The 23,667-nt window shown below is 40.9% G+C and overlaps 1 protein-coding gene across 1 annotated transcript; it reads right to left on the minus strand.

The window, feature by feature from the left end:
* Positions 1-425: 425 nt before the first annotated feature.
* Positions 426-23,243, minus strand: LOC116732950 (uncharacterized). The gene is made up of 20 exons (XM_032583566.1): positions 22,908-23,243; positions 22,242-22,342; positions 21,358-21,427; positions 21,150-21,280; positions 20,977-21,065; positions 20,757-20,856; positions 19,701-19,744; positions 19,276-19,353; positions 18,594-18,790; positions 16,110-16,174; positions 15,910-16,016; positions 15,678-15,780; positions 14,793-14,892; positions 12,408-12,447; positions 12,279-12,330; positions 12,036-12,153; positions 11,156-11,239; positions 9,772-9,889; positions 8,007-8,097; positions 426-4,729 (listed from the first exon to the last, which is right to left on the minus strand). Exons 1-20 carry the CDS (start codon positions 23,128-23,130, stop codon positions 4,655-4,657), a joined length of 1,986 nt encoding a protein of 661 aa, XP_032439457.1. The 5' UTR covers positions 23,131-23,243; the 3' UTR covers positions 426-4,654.
* Between the last annotated feature and the right edge of the window lie 424 nt (positions 23,244-23,667).

A 23,667-nucleotide genomic window follows, 5' to 3' on the forward strand; every position in this document is an offset into this window, starting at 1 on the left:
GAAAAGTTTGATTAATCTGAGCGTCTGGCTCTTTTGTGTCCAAACCGAATCAGACATGCTGCTGTAAAACTAGCCGATAAAACAACGGGCGAGTCAGGAGGGCTCACAGTGGAGCAAACCGTTCCTTCAGCACATCCCACACATTTCTGTCCAGGAATCTGGGAGCTAAATCCCAACGTTTAGGGCTTTCTGGCCGCCATTAATCAGTCGCCATAAAGGAGCTTCTAGCATCGAATACGTTTGGCGATAAGCGGGACAAGTTGGCAGGAATCCTGTTCAGTCGGAGTGAATGGATGTTTGTTACGTTTGTCTGCAGAAACCAGTTAAAGACGATCAGCTGGGCTCATTTACACAACTTTATGTTTAAAACATGATTCAGGTTTAAATTTAAAAAAAAAGCCAAAATAAAGAAGAAGAAACTTTAGTTTTGGTAATAACATCTTTAATTTAATCATTTTATCTACAAAATCACTTTCATACATCATGCATTAAAGGCATTTAAACAGTGAAAAGCTGTGAAACAAAATCTAATTTCTACATTGATTGAATAAAAAAGGCAGGAAGGTGAATCCGGTTTTCTTTAAATGCTTAGATTTCACATTTAATTCCACCTGATGTTTAATTATGAGGTTAAACTGATTAGAAAATCCCTCGTTTGTCAGGTTAAACAGAGTTTCACCGAAGGCCTCAGGTTGAATAAAGTGCTGCAGCTCTGGCCGTCGTTTGAGTTCACATGTGGAAAAAAGGAAATGTTTTGTCCAGTTTAATTAAAATCTCATTGAAAGAAGTAAAATGTCTCTGGCGTTCCACAGGGCTGCGGTCTCCAACTGTCCTGAAATCTGGAAATTACATTCGTTCTAAACACTGTAAAATATAACGATCAATTACACAAACAACCTCTTTCAACAGAACCGTAAAATTATTGTTCAGCTCTTATTTCATTAATAGCATTTCTTTAATCCCAGATTAGCAGCTGTGAAAGGCAGCGATGTGTTGGCAACTGCCTGGATCACCATGAAGTTTGGCACAGACAAACATCCACTGTAAGGGAAACCCATACCTCTCTTCCTTTAATGAATTGTTTTTATGAAGATATTCCAATCTGTAATCAATAAAAACGTTGCCTTGGATGTGAAGTTGCTTCCGGACTGCGTTGCTCCTGGAGGCAACATGTTGGAGATCTGACCTCTTCTGTTCGTCGTGGTTTTTGTTGAGTCGTTGAATGTTTGGGCGATTATTAAGAAGGAGTTTTGCCCTTACTGTTTACTTTCGAACGCGTAACCATGGCAACAAGGTAGCGTTTTTCTCCAACTGGGAGCAGCTGATCAGAAAAACAAATGAGGTGGATTGATTGGCAGCGCTGCCTGGATTTGGAGCTGTTAGCTTGTCATATCTGACTGCTGTACAGCAAGTCTTCAGTCAGAGGCCTAAACAGAGCCGTTTCAACACTGACTGCTACTGGAGTTTGTCCCACAGCATCACCATCAAAATGACTCTAAAGATACATTTAATTTCCCTTTGAGAAACAAAACGTATTTCTGACTTGACTTGAAAATTCTTCTGTATATTCAAAGTTTTGCTCTTTTTAATAAATTCAGAAATGAAACCTTAATTCATAAGCTGCAGGAAATCTAATAACTAAAGAAGATTTGTGTTTATAAAGGTGGATTATTTTGTTCTGTGTTTGTCTGCAGCTCTTAATTTTGGTAAATATTTACGGCGTTCCACAGGGCTCCATTCTTGGACCTTGGTTTTTTTTCTCTCAGAAAAACTGATACAACCATAAAATGACAAAAAGGATGTTAATTTTTACAGTGACATATGGAATCATTTCGAGAACAGAGATACAATTACGTCAAATTATAAAAGATATTTTTCAATATTTGCTTGAAATCACTGCTTTTCTTTATTGTCTTCACCTGTCAAGTTTAAATTTACAATCATTTTCTGGTTTCTTTTTGAGATAACTGAATTACAGAGATTTATTGTTCCAGTTAAAAGCTTGGGCCGGTTCTGAAGAAATTCCCTTGAGGTGTTTTAGATCTGAGAGAGAACGAGATGACACACACACACCCACACACACACGTGGGCGGGGTCAAAGTGTGTCGCTCACGACTGACGGCGGTGATGTTTGAGATTCCTGGAGACCTGACCCAGATCCTGGCTCTTGGGAAAGTTTATTATGACAAAACGACGTGAGCAAATAACCAATCAGCAGATCCCGTGGAACGCCTTGTTGTTCCCTGGGAAGGAAAACGTGGGACAGATGTGAATCCAGACCTCGTTTTAGTCATGAGGCGTTTTCATATGCAAAGTGGTGACGGCTGTGGTTTTATGAGAACAAGCACTCAAAGATCTTACTGTGACATCCAGCTCTGCATGTCTTGATGCTCTGAAACAAATGCAGACAGATCTGAACTTTTCGTCCTGATTTACTGCCTGCTCTCAATCCTGTCTGAAGAGTTTGACGGGTCGATATTTATTCTGGTTCCACTGTCAGACTTTGATAGTCTGTTTACTGAGCTGCTCTTTCTTTATTGTTTCAGGGAGACTGCTCCATGTGGCTTCTTCACCAAACTTTCTAAAAAAGAAAACAAAGTGTGTGTATGTTTCACGTTTTCTGGTTCTTGGAGTGTTTTGGTGAGAGGTAAACAGAACGGCAGCTGAAGAGGTTCCCTGAAAACGGAGGAAAGTCGCTGGAGGAAGTTTTGGGAGATGATTCAGTTTAAACTGCAGAGCGACTCCGACTCCCAGCTTCAGTCTGGTTGCAATTATGACAACGCAGACGGAGCGCGGCCGAGTCTGGCTGCGGAGAGAGAGAGAGAGAGAGAGACTCGCATTCCTCCGGGGCGCTGAACATCAGAGCCGGGTCGGGTCGAGGTGAACCAGACACCGACGTTCCTGTCGGATGAGAGCGCCACCTCTCCTATCTGCCTGGAGCATCTTACGAGGAAACCCAAACCAAAACTCTCCTGTGCTGGGGTCAAAGGTCAGCTCCCCTGAGGCAAAGCACAGCTAAGAAGGCAGCTAAACCCAAGACTGAGGGTGTAGGAAAGTTAAACTGTTTCTGTTTTTCTTAGTTCTTTAGCAACAATCAGTCTGCAGCTTAAAAACATCCAGCCTGATGTTTTCTTCACATGAACGACCAATAAATGCTTCTTTGTCACATATAAATATTATTTGTGTAAAGGAAACCGTGACAACAGGGCTCCTTTTAAATCCAATTAAATATTCATTTCCACACACCAACATTTTTCACCACTTCTTACATTTTAAAACCGCTACTAGTCAAAACTAACTTCAAATATATTTTTAACTGTTGGAGGGAAATACTGGTGGTGTTACACCTCCAACACAACAAAGGCTGGATCCTATGGAGGGCCAAAAGGGACAAAATTATATAAATAAATACATCATTAAATCTTTAACCAAATGTACCAGGAAATAAATGTTTAACTGCCGTCACTGGAGTTACACAAACCAAGAAATAATCTGCACACTATTATAAGTTTGCATTTTAATAATATGTCTAATGTATTGTCTTAAATTATTTAAATATTTTATTTTACATTTAATTATTTCATTTTGTCCCTTTGGCCCTGTATTTCATAACTTACTGTCTAATGACTTCTTGCTTTTTACAGTTTCTGCATTTTGCATGTAAAATATTAAAGTTACATGATGATAACTAATGTAAACATAAATGGGGAGAGGTTGGCAGTTAGCATCCCCAGCGATGAGTAAAAGCAGAAACAATAGAAAACGGTACTGAATCATGTTGCATAGGATGATGAGGCGTTAAGGCCGACACATTATGACCAGCCGAGGAATAAAATATTCTACATATCATCTTTATCAGCTGCTGTGATAGAACAAAACTTATTATTAAAAAATTATTCGATAAATGAGGAAATCTGGACTTGACCTGCAAGTCAGAGTTAGCTAAACATGCTATTATCTCCACCACCTTTTGTACGGAAATGTTCACCTGATTTATCTTCTGGATCAATATGTTTGTAATAACTCAGGATCTTGTATATCCTGTGAATTCCTAAAGCCTTTGATTCCTCCATGCTGCTTCACCCTAACCCTGATTCTGAGTGAATTATCACTTACGCTGATGACAGGTTTGATTTCTTCCACCAGAAACAATGGCTGCCTTTGATCAGGTTTGATGTTCGCTCTGGTGGGAAATAACTGCAGCTCAGTGGAAACAAAATGATTTAAATTAATGCTGGGTTTGATTTTAGACGCTTCAGTTCTTTTGACAGTGTAGTTAATTTATTTTAAAGAGTTCGTTTACTCCCTAATTTCAATAAGACAATAAACAACTCACATATTTTGAACTCTGTAAATTTGGCCTTAAAGTTTCAGAGCTTGACTTTACATTTGCTTCAAATACAGGAATAATTTGCCATGAAACTGAGCTGAACAATGGTCATCCAGAGTCAACCTGACTCCATGTCAGTGGAGTTTTTCTTTTGGTTTCCACTGTGGATCAAAGTCTAGTGAATCTGTGCCAAATTTCATGTTATAAGCAAAAAGTCTAATTTTTGTGCATTTCAGCCGATCTGAAGGCGTAAATGATCATCTGTGTTCCTGTTGAGGTCAAATGATTTGTGTCCACCTTCATGTCTCTCAGTGGGACGTTCGTTCAGTCCACCAGGGACTTTAGATCTGGCAGTCCCTTCAGCTTCAGGTCCAGCAGCATCTGTCCGAAGGCTTTTCCCTGGGAAGACCAAACAACAAGCTCTCAGCGTGGGAACCCAACTAACACTCTGATGTGTCTCAGTGTGTGTTTGGCTGTCTGATCTGTGTATCGGCACGTTTTCATTCATTTTATTACATCTCAATAAAAATCAGCTTCAGCTTTCCTCTGCACCAGTTAAAGTTACAGAGAAATAATAAAGACACACGTTCCTCTTCAGACTCCAACCGTTGTTCTTTACCTTTACAGAAAACTCAACACTGTCTCAGATTTTACCCACAGGGTTCCAGTAACTCCACTGTCATAAAGGTTTACCAAAGCTTTAGGAAGCTCCAGATAATGTTCTTTCCTCGTGAAGTGCACCAGTTTCTCCTGCAGCAAAACATAATGCTTCATTCTGATGCATTTTGATTGATCTTACCACAAACTCATGACTTTCTTTTTATGATTTCTTAAATCTCTCTAGACCTCAGGATCGTCCTGTATTTTTTTATTTGTTGTAACATAAATTTCCCTTTGGGACCTGAATAAACCTCAACCTGAGTACAACATTCATCAGCCACCGCCTGATTTAGCGATGCTTCCTGCCTCCATCACCATTAATAGTTCCTACTATAAACACAAAATGCTGCTAATCAAATAATTTAAGAGTGGTTGGAGCATCTTCTATTGCTAATTCATCAGGCTAAGCCATGATCAACTCAACGTGTTAGTGCTCATGTCACCTCAACGAGAAACATGATGTTTAAACGTTGATAGGTTTGGTATGATCTTGTTTTTTTCCAGTCTTTACGGAAACGTCAGTTTTAGATTCATCAGACTGCAGGACGTCTCCAAAAACTGAAATCTTTGTTCCTGAGTTAATTTCCAAACTGTAACCAGGATTTTCAGCTACTATGCAACACATATCTGGAACAAACTTCCAGAAAACTGCAAAGCAGCCAAAACACAGAGTTCCTTTAAGTCTAGACTAAAAGCGTTGCTTTTGATCCATAATGAATGAAACTTTGAACACATTTGACATGTTTTGATGATTTTGAGGACTTGACTAAATGTAATGTTTGTTACTGGTTTCTCAGTTTCATGACTTTATTTTTCTGTTTTTATGACGTGAAGAACTTTGAACTGCCTTGTTGCTGAAACGAGCAACACAAATAAACTGGATTGATTGATTTTATGTTGCTATGGCTTCTTCCTCCCTGCGCGGCCTTTCAGCACCATCTCAGGGTCTTTTGTTTTGTTTCTGAGCTTTTTCACACAAAAACCCGTTTATCTGACACAGAACCTGAACAGTTCCTTCAAGCTGTTTATATAAACAGATGAATAACCTGGAGGAATCAGACTGATGGAGGTCCAGAACTCGCTTTTCTGATATCTGGGCTGATTTTCCCATAATGCCTTGCAATACCTCCACAAGTTTGGCCTGATTTAACTCAAATGGAGCTGACGACCCCCATCTGGGTTTCACTAATTGCTTAAAGGCTTATTCATCAAAGTCCATGTCAACTTCTGAGGCACAAACAAAAGGAATAAAACATAATTTTCTTATTACTGTGGCATTCAGCAAAATGGAACAACATTCAGGAATGTTGAGTGTTTGTCAGCATCTGAGCTGAATTGGAATCAACCTGTTAAACTGTTTTCACGTTTTTCCTTCCACATGTGACCAAAACAAAAACAGCCACCAAATGAAGAACATTTTACAACGCTTCAACGCAGCTACTGTCTCAAAATCCTCAACAGATCGACTGTCTTCTGTTCAAATAAACAGGGATTTCCTCACTGAGGAAGTGATTTGATAAAGAGCAGAACCAGCAGTTACTGGTGACCTGACTGGGAACGCCGAGTCCTGCAGAAACATTTTGATGTCTGAGACATAAAACTGAAGCTGTTCAAATAAAACAAAATGAGTGTTTCAAAGTTTCAGCTTGGATTGAACATTTCGCTGTAAAACAGTAAATGTAGCTCATAAAACATAAGTAGAGATTGTGTCTCAACATGCCAGTTAAGGGAGGTAAAGTCAATAATCTCCCTTTGGGATCAATAAAGAGTTTTTTAATTTGATTTTGTCCAACATGTTGGAAGAACTGAAGGTAAAAAACAAACAGAAGTAAGTTTTCCTCATAGCTTTTAAAGGTGATAAAACTTGATTATTATTATTATTATTCTGGGCTTCAGAGTCATTTTCCATAAACTGAAAACCAACAATTAAAACTTTGAAATTAAATTTAATGGAACCCAGTAAATCCTCCGTCTTGTTCCTGCATTTATGTTGAAGTTATTAATTCATAAAATAACTTTTCTTGCTCTGTTAGAGAACCAAGTTTCAGGACGTTGAAGTTTGAGATTAAATGTGATAAAATGTTGCAAGATTTAAAGGGAAACAATCATAAAAATTCCCATTTTGCTGGATTTTTGTACTATTTGGGTTTTTACTGCTTCTAAAAACAAAGCAAGCGTTTAAAATAATCAACCAGCTTCTGACAAAAACTTTGTTTTTTGGTGACTGAAAAATGAACCGTTTCAAAAACATCACAAATCACAAGGCATTGCAATGTTACCTAGCAACCCCAGTTGAGCTGCAGCATGTTTGGTCAGCTGGTTACAATGGCTGCTGGAAAAGACAAGTGTTTTGTTGTTGACTTATCGTCTAAACACCACTTGCTGCATTCTTATTGGTTGTGCAGGAGGCTCTACTTCTGCTTTTCACAGATGAATGGTTGTATAACTGCACGTCTTCATTTTTATATGCGACTGTGAACGTTTTGAGTTGGAGCAGTAACTTATTTGGATTTAAAGTGACAGAGGCCCTAAAACAGCTCATTCTAAACGGAGTTGACTCAAATCTCATCCTCTAAGAATGATTACGTACAGAAATGTAATGAAGATGTTTTGTGTAGACCATAAATCTATTGTAACCTGTTCAAAGAAGCACATTTAAGGTTTTAGTCACTAATAAGATTTTAAAGGTTGAGTAGAAAATCTGTTTCCTTTTCTTTAACAGGTTTTCTACTTGTTGTTGGTTTAGCTGCAGCTCCCTGACATTCCTCACTGCTGAGTGGACCTTCAGGTGTCTGGACATGTTTAACCTTTCATGTGAGAGGAGAGGTGGTCAAAACAAGGACAGGAAACAGAAACAGGTCAGAAAACAGCTGAACAAGCAGAAAGTTGTCGTCTGTCTGCAGGTTTAGAGGAGAAACTTCAGGTAAAGGTTTGATACCGGGGCCACTTTTTGAAGTGAGCAGACGAAGCTCTAACAGAGTGTGTGTGGGTGTGTGCGTGTGTGTGTGTGTGTTACCTGGGGGTCGCTGCGGAGCGAGGCCACCCCTCCCCCTCCCAGGGAACTCGTCAGGACAAAGTTGAGGCCGTGGATCCCCGGCAGAGTGTATCTGGAACCACAAACCCCCACCAGTGAGAACCCAGAGCCCGGCTCAGGCCTGGGAGTGTTTTTCTTGGACCTGCTGTGGGACTTACCAGAAGTTCATGTGTGATGAATGAACGGCTGAATCACCACTACAGTGTAACACGTGTGTCTGTGCACGGCGGCGAACTGCGACCCTCAGAAACAGAGCGGTGTGTGTCTGTAAGCGTTTAAAGGCGAGGCGGCGTGGGGCCGCCTGCAGCGCTAACGAGCAGCAGACGCGCTAACGAAGCGTCTGTGGCGGCGGGGGGGCGGCTGGAGGTGTGAAAGGAGCCGTTGGTCAGTCGGATTTACAGCCTGAAAGTCTTTATTGGGCTAATCAGAACCACACCGTGTTCTGAGGCTGAGCTCCAGACTAAACACTCATTTACTTTGAACGTTCAAGCAGCAGAAAGTTATAACCTGGTTCTCATTGTGTCTGAATTTATGTGAATGTAACTTTAAATGAACAACAACATGTTTATCTAACTAACATACAGAAACTAGGAGCTGCGGATCGAAAGCTTCAATCGACATCGGTTTGCTGAAGAGTCACAATAAAAACACCCAGAGTAACATTAAAGAGATTAATAATCTGACATAAAAACTTTGAGAACTAGAATTACTCATACAAAATTACAAAACCTTACCAAGTATTTTTGGTCAAGTTTCTATTGCAAATGTCTTAGTTCACTTCAAATAAGGCAAAACTTACTTTACAGCAAGATATGTTAGCTTGTTTTAAGTCAATAATAATGATGAATAAGTACGACTTTTAAAACATGGAACAATTATAAGTAAAAAGTGTAAGTGGCACTTTTTAAATCAATTTTAATTCAATACTTACATAAAACAGGCTCCTTTATGTTTCTGATGAGATACTTGTAATTTAGTTTTCTTTTATATCAACTTTACTAAGATATTTGCACTAGAAACCAGGCAGAGCGGCTGGACTCGGTGTGAGCGCGCAGAGCGGTTGGACTCGGTGTGAGCGAGCAGAGCGGCTGGACTCGGTGTGAACGCGCAGAGCGGCTGGACTCGGTGTGAGCGCGCAGAGCGGCTGGACTCGGTGTGAGCGCGCAGAGCGGCTGGACTCGGTGTGAGCGAGCAGAGCGGCTGGACTCGGTGTGAGCGCGCAGAGCGGCTGGACTCGGTGTGAGCGCTCAGAGCGGCTGGACTCGGTGTGAGCGCTCAGAGCGGCTGGACTCGGTGTGAGCGCGCAGAGCGGCTGGACTCGGTGTGAGCGAGCAGAGCGGCTGGACTCGGTGTGAACGCGCAGAGCGTCTGGCTCTCAGAGGAAACTTCTGCTCTTTGTTGGGTTTTTTCTGCTGGAATCACTTTGGTGTTTCTGCTGCTTCTTGGTTTCAGCAGAAGTTTCCCTGTTTTGACTCCTGGTTCTGTCTCCAGGACGGTCCGGTGTGTTATTAGTGGGGTTAAAACGTTTTTCACATTTTGCCACAGATATAAAGTAGAACTACCAACCTAACCTTACCTGTTGAAATGTTGAAACATTTTTCTGCTCCAGGAACTTAATATTACGGCAAACGGTTTGTTTAAATGTTGCACATCAAGTAGGAACTGTTCAGCGCTCGCTGAAGTGTGTTTTATGTTCTATGCTTTCCTGCATTACTTAAAGTCACATGATACGACCCTCTGTACTCACCGTGTGACGGCGTTCTGCACTCCAGGCTCGATCAGGTGAGAGAAGTAGTCCTCCACCACAGAAGAAGTCAGGTGTTTCTTCAGGTAAGGGAAGTAGAGAGGATGGCGAGCGATCACTCCTACAGAGACATTCGAAGGATTCGTTTTAGACTCATTATCTCAGGTTTTATGCTGATTTAAGTTTAACAGCATCCTCACTTCTACACTCACTTCGTCTGAACCACCCGATCATTTGAAGAGATATATTTGTGCTTTGGGTCAATAGAGCGGCGCAGACAACAAAAGACCTGGAATAGGATAACCAGCCAGTATAAATTGGTGTAGATTGTATGATTTAGTTTGTTTTGTTGTAAACTGGTTACAGGCTGGTATAGACTGAGACAGACTGGGATTGATGGGTACAACTAGCATAAACTGGAACAAACTGATACTGACCCTTTTCAACTATGTGACTGAATCATCGAGGCGCCATGATGGAAGTGAGGGACGGGAGTGTTGAACAGAGCGACTGAAATTGTTTTCCTAAGTTGTTTTTGCCACTTTATTCATGGCTTCTACTTTTTCCTGTCGAGGTAATTTGTCTGTGAAGGTAACTCACCTGGTTGGGGTTCATAGATTTACTGGAGATTGAAACAGCTAGCTTAGAAAGCGACCCGTACCGCCTCCCGCCTGACGTGTTGATCAAATTACCGACTTTGCCTGAATTCAGGCCACATGATTTATATTAATATGTCATAAACAGCATTTCACCTTAAATCTGAGCAGCATTAAAACCGAACAAGAGACGAGATGAGAGGCTACATGACGGTGTGGCACTGTCTCCATGGTTACCATGGTCTCCATGGAGACGCGTACCTTCTCCAAAATGTAATATTTGATGTCTTTGTAATCATATTTCTTTATAACGTATATGAACGTTAATCTCCTTACCTTGTAAAAAGTGTTCTCTGTCTGTTTGTGACCATTTTTGACGTGAAATCAACTAAATAAAGTGATGTTAGGCTGAACTGGTTGTTTCCTGTCCGTCATGGCGGAGTGGGCGGAGTTTTAAAGAGCGTGACGTCACGTGCAAAAGGTCAGTAGTCTGAGAAACACTGGCATACTGGTGCAGAGTGGGATAGACTGGGACACTGCCGTACTTCATACTGGCAGCACAGCCTGGTTTAAACTGCTATGGATTGATATAATTATTCTTAGAGTTAGAAAGATCAGAACATACAAAAGATAAAATTTAACTACCATTTAATGAGTGGTGGTCTCCCTACCCTTTTAAATCTCTCTCTGTGGCTCGTTGAACGTTAAAAGCTTGTCTGAGGGGTTCTCAGCATTCTGGATCTGGGTATTTGGCTCCATTAAAATGCAGCGCTGAGGTTTAACGTTCTCACCGATGTTTGCCGAGTCTCCTTTGTCGCCGCTGCGTGTGAATGCCAGGTCCTCCAGCCGGTAGGTGTGTGGTCCACTGGGCAGGTCTGAAAGGAACCAGAAAGACCTGCGTGTTTGGCCCAGAAACTTGTGGTAAAACAGAGGCAAACACACATTCAGCCTGTTAGCTGTTTGCTTCCTGCCAGTGCTCTGCTCTGTCCTAATGCAACCCATTCAGTTCAAGTTGAAGGCTCTCAACAAACCATGAAAGCTCGTAAAAAGTTGCTAAGAATGTCAAGAATCTATGAAATGGGTGAAAAAACAACGAGTGCACAAAGACATCTGTAATCAGTTAAGACTCAAGAGACCTGTAATCTTTTCAAGTAGCATGTTTGTGCTTTTTAACTGGAGCTACTTCATGTTTTATGGAAGACACTTATGTTCACTTCTAAGTCATGCATATCTGAAAATGAATGCATGCATAAAAATATAAACACCAATGACTGTAGTTTGCATGCAGGTGGTCAGTCCTGCAGAGTTTTAATTGTTTGGTTTTGTAATGAAGAGCATCTTGACAGTCTGAAGTTCTGCAGAACAAAACGACTGAAAAGAGCAAATGGGTCAGAACCAGCAACACTTGTTCTGTTCCCAGAGGTAAAAACACACAAAGAGGAACCTGAATGTCTCTGAAGGGCTGAACAGCTCAAGTCTGACATTATTGATTACATTTTTTAAATTATTTCAACATATCTTTAGGTTTTTTTTAAGTTACCTGGAATTAAAATAAATCAGCTGTCTATTCAACAACTACTTCAATATTGAAGTTAAACTCATAACTCTGATGAATTTTTTACACTATAATCACTAACTGAGTTACTGAGAGAAAATGAAACGTTTGTTCACCTGCGTCCGGCACATCCTGATCAGAGGTGGGAGGAGCTTCACCCTGCGCCTGCTCAGGTGAGTCCGGTCCCACTTCAGTAAGTGACTCTACCAGTTCTCCAGCAACGTGGATGTCCACCTGTCTCAGTACATGAAACCTGGAGAGTTAACCTGCGACTCTTCAGCCTCAACCTGAGACATGTTGTGTTGGTTTTCCCATAAACTCAAGAACTCCTGACATCAGGTGATCAGAGATAAACTGACCTTTATCTGGGATTTGGGATGCAAGAAGAAAAAGGGTTTCAGGACTGGAGACCTGTGAGTATAAACCAGAAAACAGACTTAAACACGTCGATTCTCCCGGGTTTTTATGTAAAACAGAGAATAACTCACACTCTGGGTCGTCCGCCCACGATGCCGGTGAGTCCAGGAGCTGCAGGGTTTAAATAAAAACAGAGAAAACAAGATGAGAGTCGGAACCGGCCGGAGTCAGGCAGAGTTCACTCCGAGTTGAAAAAGCCCGACCCGAACGCGGCTCAGGAGGTCGTGACCTCTGCTATCTGCAGCCAGCTGAGGAAGACGGCAGGTCAGTAAACCTCAGTCTGTTTACTGCTCACTGACTTCCAAACACCAAAGACGATTAATTAACGGCAGCACGACTTCACCGACTGCAGAGAAACATCCAGAAACTTCTGAATGAACTTTGGCTCACATTTTGGTGTTTCACTCTGCTGCAGATTAATGATAAAGAAGCTGAGGAGCCTTCCTATTGGTTACATTATCTGTTTCATAAATAAATGCAAACACTGAGCACTTCATAAACACCATTACATAATCAGCTGTACAGTCTGAGACTGATGGCCAGAGGAACATTGTGTAATTCACACTTCAGAAATATTTATTGTTTTTACATAAAAACAGATGACACAGTTAGTGGCGCCTCTGCTGGTAACACCTGGTACTGCAGGTCAGCCTGTGTTTCCCATTTTAAGTTTGGCCAAGACGAATGGGATTCTCCGTCACATCGCTACTCTACTGCAATTTAAGTTTGAATTTTTCTCAATGGGATATTATACTGCTGCAATAAAAGATTAATTTAAGAGGCCAATAAGTACAGGGGGAAGTTTAACAGAGCGACTACATTTCACTAAACTCGTCTTCCTGAAGCCAACATGATGATTTCTGATGCTGCTTTTTAACTTCATTTAGGACTTTTCATAATGACGACAGCCAAAATATAAAATACATCAAACTAGACATCCCAGTTTGATGAATCTCAGTTTAAGGAGGCAAATTAAAACACAATCTGTCACCTAAACCTTACAGCAGAGGAGAAGTTGGACTCGATGTGATGGAAGCCTGAGCTGCTCAGGAAACGTCAGGGGAAAATGGAGCCGCCACAGAACAGACACAAACATCGACCCACATCTGAACTTTCAGGGATTTTTATCAGATTTTACCCCAATGATCAAATAATTTATCAGACAAAGGATCCTCAGAGCTGCCACATCGCCGGAGGATCGTCATGACAACAGGACAGACAGATAGAGACATGAGATTCAGTTTTACGTCTTTTCATTGGCCAGAAACACAAACTACAGGCTGTTCTTAAATTCACTAATTACCATCTGATCTGCTTGGAGGGAAACAGAGTTAAGACGAGTCTTTTCCTCACATAATCAGTTAAATCAGGATTTTATGCTGCGAAAACACAAAATGTTACCATCTCTATGGTCCAGTTTCTACTGCAAATATATCAGTACACTTCAATTAAAGGGGCAGTATTATGTAAAATCGACTTTTGCATCATGTTGTGATGTTATTCCCTCATCCTAAATATACCTGGAGTGTTGCTTTGATTCTTGCACGCATGTTTGAGATCTCCATGGCAACCATTCAACTGTCCAAAACACCTGAGTGGACCGAGCCCTGGGTGAACCGAGCCCTGGGTGGGCCGAGCCCCGCCTTGAAGACGAAGCTCCTCCTCAGACCTGCAGTTTTTAGGTTTAGAGCTTCTGTCTCACAGAGCAGCTCCTCCTCCGTTACTCCCACACTCAGCTCCTTCAGACTAGCAGCAGCAATTAGCAAACACCTGGTGGAGCTGCTGAGCTCAGCATAGGAGCGACTTCTCAGTGAAACACTGATTAAAACATTGTTAAAGTGTTAATAAAGGCTGAGCTTCAGAAAGAGCAGGAGTTTTTTAAAGAGACAGAGGCCCAATTTCAAGGCATTAAATTACAAAGCTAAATTTCTTTAAAGGCATATTTGATATATATATATATATATATATATATTCAGAGGATAAGAACCACCCGCGGTGGGTGAGAAGGGAATTTTTTTATATACTTATAGTTTTTAACAGTTTTTAACTAACAGTTTTTATAACAACTGAAGTTGACATGGTTAGACTGTGTTATAAAACGGCTTTATGTCCCTTTAAGAAAACAAACTAACTCACAAGTAGCTTTTCAGCAAGATATAGGTGTTTGTTTTAAGTCAATAATTCATTAATATTGATATAAAAAAACTATATCCACTGTCAGATTATTTCACTTGTTCCCCAAAGTTCTAAGTGAAATAATCTAGTTTTTCTTCATTGATATTAAGGAATTATTGACTTAAAACAAACTCCTATATGTTGATGAAAAGTTCTGTCTTATTTAAAATGCAGTAAGACATTTGCACTAGAAACCAGACCAAATATATAATATTTGGCGTTTAGATGCAGTTCCTCTGCATGCTGTTAGAGGGAGCCTGTGTGTGGAGCGGTTATCGTACCCATGCCTGTTCCTGCAGGAGCCACCTCCCTGGAGAAGATCTCCAGAGCTTTCTTCTGCTGGTGGTGGACGGCCATCCAGATCACGGCCTCTCTGCAGTCCTGAACACAGACACAGACCAGAGTCAGGTTTAACCGCTGCAGGCTGGCGCCGGCGCCGCTCTGACCTCGGCCTCTACAGGAGGCTCCATGTAGGGCAGCCGAGGTTCACAGCGGCGTCTGTGGCGAATGGAGAACAACAGAGACACAGAGGGAGTTCAGAGGCTTGAAACAGGCTTAGCTCTGACCCTGACCCAGTTGGTCCAACAACGAGGCGCAGACAGAGGAACGACGCAGCAAAGAACAAAACAGATTCATCTTTTAAATCAATTATGTAAAAGATATGTTGGTAGAAAAAGGCCTGTCACGAAAACAAATGTGGCTGGATGATAAATTGTCAAAGATATTGTGGTAAACGATATTATAGTAACCACATAATGATGCAAGAACACATTCCTTAAGGTGAATAAAGTTAATAATACTGTTTTGTTTTGTTTTGAGACCATTCTCTAGTAATGGTCATAATAATGAAAGAACAATTTCTCAAAAGATTAATAAACTTTAAAGTCTAATGAACATTTAACACTGGAACTGGAAGACATTTTAAATGTCTAAAATAAACAAAACAACAGAAACAACAAATAAAATTTCTTATGAAGTCTCTGAAAACAAAGTTATCCTTCAAAATAAAAGCTGGTTGAGACCAAAGAGCCAGACTGAAGACTTTTGTCATCCAGCTTTTGGTAGAAAGAGAAAAATAATACAAATTGAAATTAGTGGTCTAATCCAATCCAACCGTTACTGGACCTGAACATACAGAATATCAGGTTCTGTTTTGTTTTTCTTACTTTTCTGCGAGCGTTTGGGCCGTACGTGTCTTCAGCTCCAAGAACCTGAATATTAACCGAGTTAAAATCCTCCAGTCCCAACTGCTGAAACATCCTGCTGGTCCTGAACGAACAAAACAAACCAGTTAAACTCAGTCAGTGATGATTTATGTGTTCAACAGACTGAAAAACCCAGAGAACATTAAGAAAATGAGAGGAATCATCCCAACTGGGTCGGTTCTCCTCCACGCACCGTTTGATGATGCTGTCTGCGGTCCGCCGGGCCTTCTCCGCCGCTCTGGGCCCTCCCACCGGACACACCGCCGTCGCTCTGAACCCGTCCATGTAGGTGGCACACACCTGGACGCCAGCAATGACATCACCATTAACCCTTTCCTATGGAGTCCCTTCTCCTCCTGGTGGCGCCCTCTGCTGGTGACGCTGCTGATTTACCTTGTAGTCAGGAGAGGGGGCCAAACCTCTGGCGCCGGTGACTCTGACGGCCCCTCCATCTACACCTGAAAAACGATTTGTCAACATCACTGAGACAGCAAAAGTTATATTTAAACTATTTCTTAATATTTTTTTTCTAAATATTTTTTATAATTTTTTTATTATTTTGTAATTATTTTATATTTTTAATAAACCCATTTAAATTATTTAAGTTTTTTAATTCTTCATTTGTCCGTTTTACATTATTTTTTATTTCTATTTTTATTCTGTGTCCTCTGTTTTCTTCATATCTGGTTGGTTTGGATCTACGGAGCGGAGGAACTCGTTTTCTCCCGTCCGCCTCTCCTCCGGTTTCCTCCTGCAGCCTGAGAACGGCACGCAGCATTTTGTTCACCGCGGTTTGAACCGCGCTGCAGACTGACCCGTCTTGGGTTCCCCAACCCGCCTTGTTAATGTTCAGAGATAAACTGAGTCGGGTCGGCTGGTGGTCAAACGGGCTCTGAAAGTTCAACGAGGTTCAATCAGACTGAAATATTTACATTTTTCAGCAACAGCTGGAAATTCCCATCGCAGCTCAAACATAAACGACTGATTCTGACGGTTTTTATGAGGAAAAGATGTACAGATAGTTTAGGTTTCATTTAGTTTTTCTTGCCAAAATTATGAATTATTATTATTAGAATTTGATTTAATAAAGCAACACAGAGGATTGCATAACTGTGAAGTCAAGTGAAAACTTTACATGTTAGAAACATTGAATGAAATTGGTGCTTGAGGACTGTAGTCGGTTTGAACTGAAGCTAGCAGTTTAGCATTAGCTTCCACTAAATACTGTGTTGATAAGCGCTGTAGCATTAGCTTAGCTAATGTTTATGATTAGCGCTTTAGTGCCACTACCTTCTAGTTCGCAGTCTTTTCTAATCTTAATGACTAAATAATGATTGAAATGCCTTGTTGACATCATCTGGAGGGAAAAACTTCCCACCTTTTATTATTCTTTACCTTCTAGATCAGTGTTTCTCAAACTGTGGTCCCCGGACCAGCGGTGGTCCACAGGCGCCCCTACTGGTCCACAATGTACTGCATGTAAATAACTGTTTATTTGCTGTGACGTGAGCTCAAAGTGCAATGCTACAGTTAGCTTATCAAAGTATTGTGTTAATAATAACGGATAAATTAATAAGATGAGGAAGAAAATCTGAAGATACTGGCTGAAAGTTTCTCAGGGAGAGTTGCAGAACTTTTGTTTTTGAACATTATTAAGATACATAGCCTGCAGCATACGCCCATGCTGAATGCGATATGACTGTGACGGGGCGGTGAGCAGCGCTGCGCCCCACGCCGACTAACTGCATCTTAACGCCTAAAATAAAATTATATTGCAACATCTACTGGCTGAAAGAAAATGTTTCTTTTTTCCAAAGCAACTCATATTCTAAATTACAAACAGCCTAAAACATTATTAATACACACGACACTTGTAGTAAAGAACATTTTTGGTTTCCATGTGTTTTCAATGATTGAAAGTTATTTTCAGAATCTGTAAATAACTCAAAACGTCCTGAGTCGACTTGTTCATGGTTTTATTGTGGCCAGTCACATTTACAAAACAGTGCCACATTTCACATGAGGAGGAACAAAAACAATGAGCTAACAGACTAATATTTTTATTCCAGGTTATATATATTAAGATGTTGTGTTATTTGGGGGGCAATTTCAAATTTGTTAAAGGGGCAAATGGTCCTCAGCCTGAAAAAAGAAACACTGTTCCACTTTGATTTACAGGCATGAAATGAAAACGTCTTCTGTGACTTTTGAGCTTTCAGGACATTTTTTCTCTGAATAAATTCAGACATCAGAACTTTGTTGCTTTTGAGGGATAAAATGTACAGATTTCTTTTAAAAAACCATGTTTTTTATCTGCTGACTCTGTTCCCTCGTCTTTCCTAACCGAGATGTAACTGGGTCATTGACATACATGCGTGAAATATTCTGGATGTACCAAAACCAAAATGTACACACAGCTCTTATTTACTCAGGCTGAGCAGAGGGAGGGAGACCTGAGGGTGGAATTTCAGAAATCTGGCAACAGTAGTGAAGTTTCTCTCTATCAATCAAGAAAGTCCTGAATTAATGACCAAACAGGCAGAAAATGAGGCGTTTTATCAGCGAGGAGGAGCTCAGAAGATGGTTTCTGGGGTTCAAGGGAAGGTTAGACGCTGCTGCCCAAAGGTTCAGGCAGGGGCTGATGGATCCATGTTTAGGTTTAGGTTTATAAAAGGAAAATCTGTGACTGATAGCTGATAGAGAGTTTAATGGAGGTTCAGAGGAGGGTGAAGGGTTCAGTCAGGGGGCCAAATGAAGCTCCAGATGCATTTGTTTAAGAGTTTTTCAGGGTTATGAAAACAGTCAGCAGTTCAAACTGTGGTCATGTCCTCAGGACTGTGTGTGTGGGAGTGTGTGTGGGTGTGTGTGTTTGGGTACCGGGTAGTTCCTGGATCGCCACCTGGCTGAAATCACAGATGACGTCCGGCAGCAGGTATCTCCGAGGGTCGCCGATCTCGTACACCAGCTGCTCGGCGACGGTTCCGAAGGAGACAAGGCCGCCGGTGTTTGGAGGCTTGGAGAGAACAAAGGATCCGTCGGAGGAACATTCAACCACCGGGAAGCCCATGTTGTCCCTGAGAGGGGAGCAGAGAGCAGCTGTGACCAAAGGGCCAAACGTTACTCTGGAAACAAGATTCCTCAAAACACCGTTATTATTCTAATGAAACAGGTTTGTGTTCTCTAAAGCAAGCTAGGCTAACAGATTAAAAGAGACAAGCTAACTATTACAATGAGTCAGGCTAAAAGCTAATCAGACTTACAGGAACTATAGCAGCTAATTAAAGTCAAACGACACTTAATCAACCTAGCAGGTTCTGAAATTTACTCAAATAGTAAATTGTACTAGTACTAACTGTTAGTAACATTTTTATTCTCACAAGATGAGAAATTCTGTAGCTATAAAAAAATATTTGGTTGGCTAAATAGTCCTTCCAGATTCACATAAGTAGCAGGAGCTAACATGTTAACGTTTCTAGTTCAGGTCTGAGGGTTGAGGTCAGCTTAAACTTTGGAGATGGATGAATGAAAATCAGATTTTTAATAATCCGTTGAAACTCACCAGTCGGGAACTTGGTGCCAGTCGGTGAAGATCCCTCCGGTGCTCTGAGCTCCACACTCAATCAGATGACCTGCAAGGCTGAAACACAAACAACAACAACGAGAGCTTCAAAAACAATACAAAACCTTCTGTGGTTCAGCATTTATTTTATGTTTTTATTGACATTTCAATTGTTTTTTCTTAATTTTTCCACCAGTCTAATTAATTAAAATTTCTAGATGTTCTTCTGAAAAAATACTAATAATTACGCAGCATTTGTGTTAGAATAAGATTGTTTTTGGTCTGATCTTATTTGTTCGTTGCTCTAAGCTGTACAAAAAAAACACCTGCATTTACACAGCAAGAAATAAAAACTTATATAGAAAGAATATATATCTATTTTTAAATTCTGCTAGGTTTTTTAGTGTGTTTGTGGGTTTTTTTACCTTCCTGCTGCAAGCAAGTCGTAATCGTCTCTCTTCCAACCAAACTGCAACAGAAACAGACTTTAAGTCGCATGTGAACAAAACTCAGATTAAAACAACCATAATGTCCTGCGATGGAAACCAAACTATTTTAGCTCATCCACATAAATCTTTAGCCGCAAATAGTTCAGAGGCAACTTGAAACCAAACTTTGCAAAAACAACTGAGTCATCTAAGTCTACATTCTTAGCACCAAAAGCTTTTCTCAGTTTTTAAAACTGTCAGTGAAAGGCCAAATATGGCAGAATATTCTATCAGATTTCAAATCCCTCCAAAGACCTTCTAAAAACTACATTTTCATTAGAAAATGCTATGTTTGTAACACTGCTATGTTACATTATGTCCTGCTTGTTTGTTATGCTACAGTATGCTAAGCTATGCTAGGGTGTGATTAGGAACATGATGTTGTTCTATGCTATACTAGGTTATAAAAATAAATGAAATATTTTCTAAATACTATGTAATATGTTCAGCTATGTACTGATGTTATGATGTGCTATGCTAAGCTACAGAGTGATAGGCTACAACATGCTATGCTATAATATCCTACTTAGCATGCTATAAAGTGCTATGCTATAGCATGCTATGCTACAATGTACTACCGTATGCTATTATGCCGTATGCAATGCTACAGCATGATATGCTACAATGTGCTATGTTACAACATGTTGTACCACAGAATGCTGTAATGTGTTGTGCTACAGCACTATATGCTACCACATGCTATGCTACGATAAACTGCAGCTATGATGTACTATGCTATGCTAGCGTATTTTGAGTTATGAGATGTATTAATTAAAGAAACACGAGCTACAACTGGAGTTCAGTGCTGGAAACCTGGAGTTGTTAGCATTGTTGCCTAGCAGCAAGCAGGTGCTGGGTTCAAATCCCAACCTGGGATCTTTCTGCATACGGTTTTCAGTAAATACTAGGATATTTACAGTAAATTTAGTTGCTTTCTGCGCTTCCTAAAGCCTAAAAGTCTGCAGAAATCCTCTATCTGTACATCAGCTGTACCGTGTGCAGGAGCGGTCCCAGAGCCACGGCGCTGTCCACGCAGCGCCCCGTTACCACGACGTCGGCTCCCAGGTCCAGGCAGCGGCGAATCGGCTCGGCCCTGAACACAGAAAGGGAATTGTATTAGGATATTTACGGTAAATTGAAGGCATTTATGGCTCAAAAATTATATGATTTATTATATCAGTTCGTCTTTACATCTATATTTACATGTTCATACCCCAGGTAGGCGTTCATGCTGTGCAGCATTTTAGGCAGCGGCCGTCTGCCGCCGCCGTCGGCCATCTTTACTTCAGACAGGAGGCTCCTCTGCAGGAAACCAGAGAAGGAGATCAGCTCAGATCAACTTAAAACTCAGAGGTCATGTAGTCAGATCAGAGGAGGGGGTCGTACGCTGGGCATGAGGTCATCACCGGTCACCACGGCAACCTTGAGGTCCAGCCCCGCCTTTCTGATGACTTCCTGTATGGCCTCGGCGCAGGCCAGCGGGTTCACTCCGCCCGCGTTGCTGATGACACGGATACCTGACGAGCAGAGAGGCCTGCGTTGGCCGTTGCCATGGAGACGGAGGGCTGCTGCCGCTGCTGGGTGGCGGACTCACCTTTCCTGTGGATGTCGTTGATGAACGGAGCCAGAGCCACCTGGACGAAGTCCGGAGCGTAACCCAGGTTCTGCAGGAAGGAGAGAACGAGCTTTAAAGCAGGGACAACAGCACCACCTGCAGGCGCCGAGCTGCAACTGCAGATAAAAATCATGTTCCACCTGATTCACTGATAAAAACTAATATTTTTACACAGCTCAGTATAGGAACTCATTACTGCCATGAAAAACTAATAAAAGCCCCACAGGAAGTTATAATTTAAAGTTTTGAAGTGGCAATAAAAGTCATAATTATGAAGCAGAAAATCAAAATTATGAATTTCCATTTTTAAATTATGACTGAATTTAATTATTACTTATAATTTCGAAATTATGACTTTCAATCAAATAATTGACTATCTCATAACTATGGCTCAAACTTATAACTTTGAAAGTTGAAATTCAAATTAAAAGCTTCCTGTCAAGCTTTTAATTTTGGTTTTATGGCCGAAATAGACTGCGATAGCTCATAGATTACATTATTTGAAAAAAGTAATTATTATAATTACTGAAACTACTAAAAAGGAAAAAAAATATTAACGATAAAGAAAAAAATAATTGCCATAAAGTAAAGAAATAAACTAGAGATAAAAAGCAAGAAATTATAATACAGAAATTATAAACATAATAAAATAAAAATAAATTTTTTTTTTAAAGAATTGTTCAGGAAAATTAAAGAACCAAATACTGAAATTAATACATTTTAATTAAATCTATAGTGTCAACATTTAGAAATGTATGAAAATACAAACACCATTAATATTATTACTAATAAAACTATTATTTGTGTGCTGGTCTGGTTTGCTGAACAGAGTCAGGTGTGAGTGTTGACCAGGTGAGACTCACAGGCGTCTTGGTCCTGGCGGCGGTGAGCAGAGACATGGTGATCTCACTGAGGTAGTCGAACACCAGGAAGTCCAGCTTCCCGCCGTAGATCAGCTGAGGGGCTGAAAACAGAACCAGAGACCGATCAGCGGGTCCAGACCGAGCAGAACCACCGGTCGTTAACACCGGCGGCCATTCTGGCTCGGCTGTGTGTTTTTTAAAATGATGTCACAGGGACCAAGACGTGAAAAAGGAGCTGTTTGAAGGCTGGTAAGTGTGTCAGGCTCAAAGCCTCTGTTGCCATGGCAACAAGAGGTCAGAAGCCAAAAGCAGAGATCCAGAGGTCAGGTGGAAGAATCCGTTAGTCTGATTTTACCTGGAGGAAAACAAATTGCACCCTTTACTGGAGAGCAGAGCTGATGGGAAGCTACAATATGGTGGCCTAGTCAAAGTAAATTAGTTTGTCACATAGAGTCCCAGTAAACCACGGTGTTTAAGGGTGTGCATATTCTGCAAAGCATCATAAAACCAGAAAGCATCCTTAAAGAACCCGCTATTCTGGATCTCTGTGAACCCATTAGAAAGCAGGTTGTTGTTGTTGTTTATAAATCAACCGGAAATGTCCCGCAACTGAGCGGTTCCGCGGCACCGAACCCTGGAAAACTGGGAAATCCCCCCAGTTCTTACCCGACGTGGCCGTGTCCCCCCAGAACCCGGAGGCGCAGCCGATCCGGACCGGTTTGCAGCTGCTGTAACCCCTTGATCCGCCTCTGCCGTCCGGGTGGGCTACACCGGGGCGCAGAAAGTTGGCTCTGGAAGACAAACTGACGCACTTTTCTGCGCTTCCTCTGCGCCATATCCGCTCCGAGCTTGAGGGGGGAAAGCGGAGGAACCGAGGAAGCCCAGACATGCTTCACAAACCGGCTTAGCTTAGCATGAGACGGGAAAACAGAAGAGAAAAGTCCAAACTTCTGCCTCACTACGAGTTCAAGGTGCGCTGGTGCGTCAACAAAAACAGTCCCATTGGAAACGCACCACGAAGGTTCCGCGCTCGAGTAGATTCATAATATTTCAATAATTCTGACCTTTTTATCAGGAGAAAATAGATTTTTCACAACAACTAACGTTTATGCACTTAAAACCTCCTAGCGGAGAGAGTTTCATTCATTATATTATCACAAAACATATTATTGTAATTTTTCTGCTGTTTTATTTTAAATAAATTATTTATGTTTGTTAAAATACAAAATAAATAAATGTTAAAATGTTTTAATTCCTTTACCTCTATTATCTATTTAAAAATTCCCAACTCTATTTTTAAATTTATTTGTATTTATTTAATTAGAAATCATATCAAAAGCATAATTATTAATATGCTGTAATTTTCCTTTCTTTCTTTTTCATTTCTTTTTCTTCCATTCTTTTATATTATAAAGATTTAGCTAAT

The sequence above is a fragment of the Xiphophorus hellerii genome, chromosome 14 (genome assembly GCF_003331165.1).
Source record: "Xiphophorus hellerii strain 12219 chromosome 14, Xiphophorus_hellerii-4.1, whole genome shotgun sequence".
Taxonomy (NCBI): domain Eukaryota; kingdom Metazoa; phylum Chordata; class Actinopteri; order Cyprinodontiformes; family Poeciliidae; genus Xiphophorus; species Xiphophorus hellerii.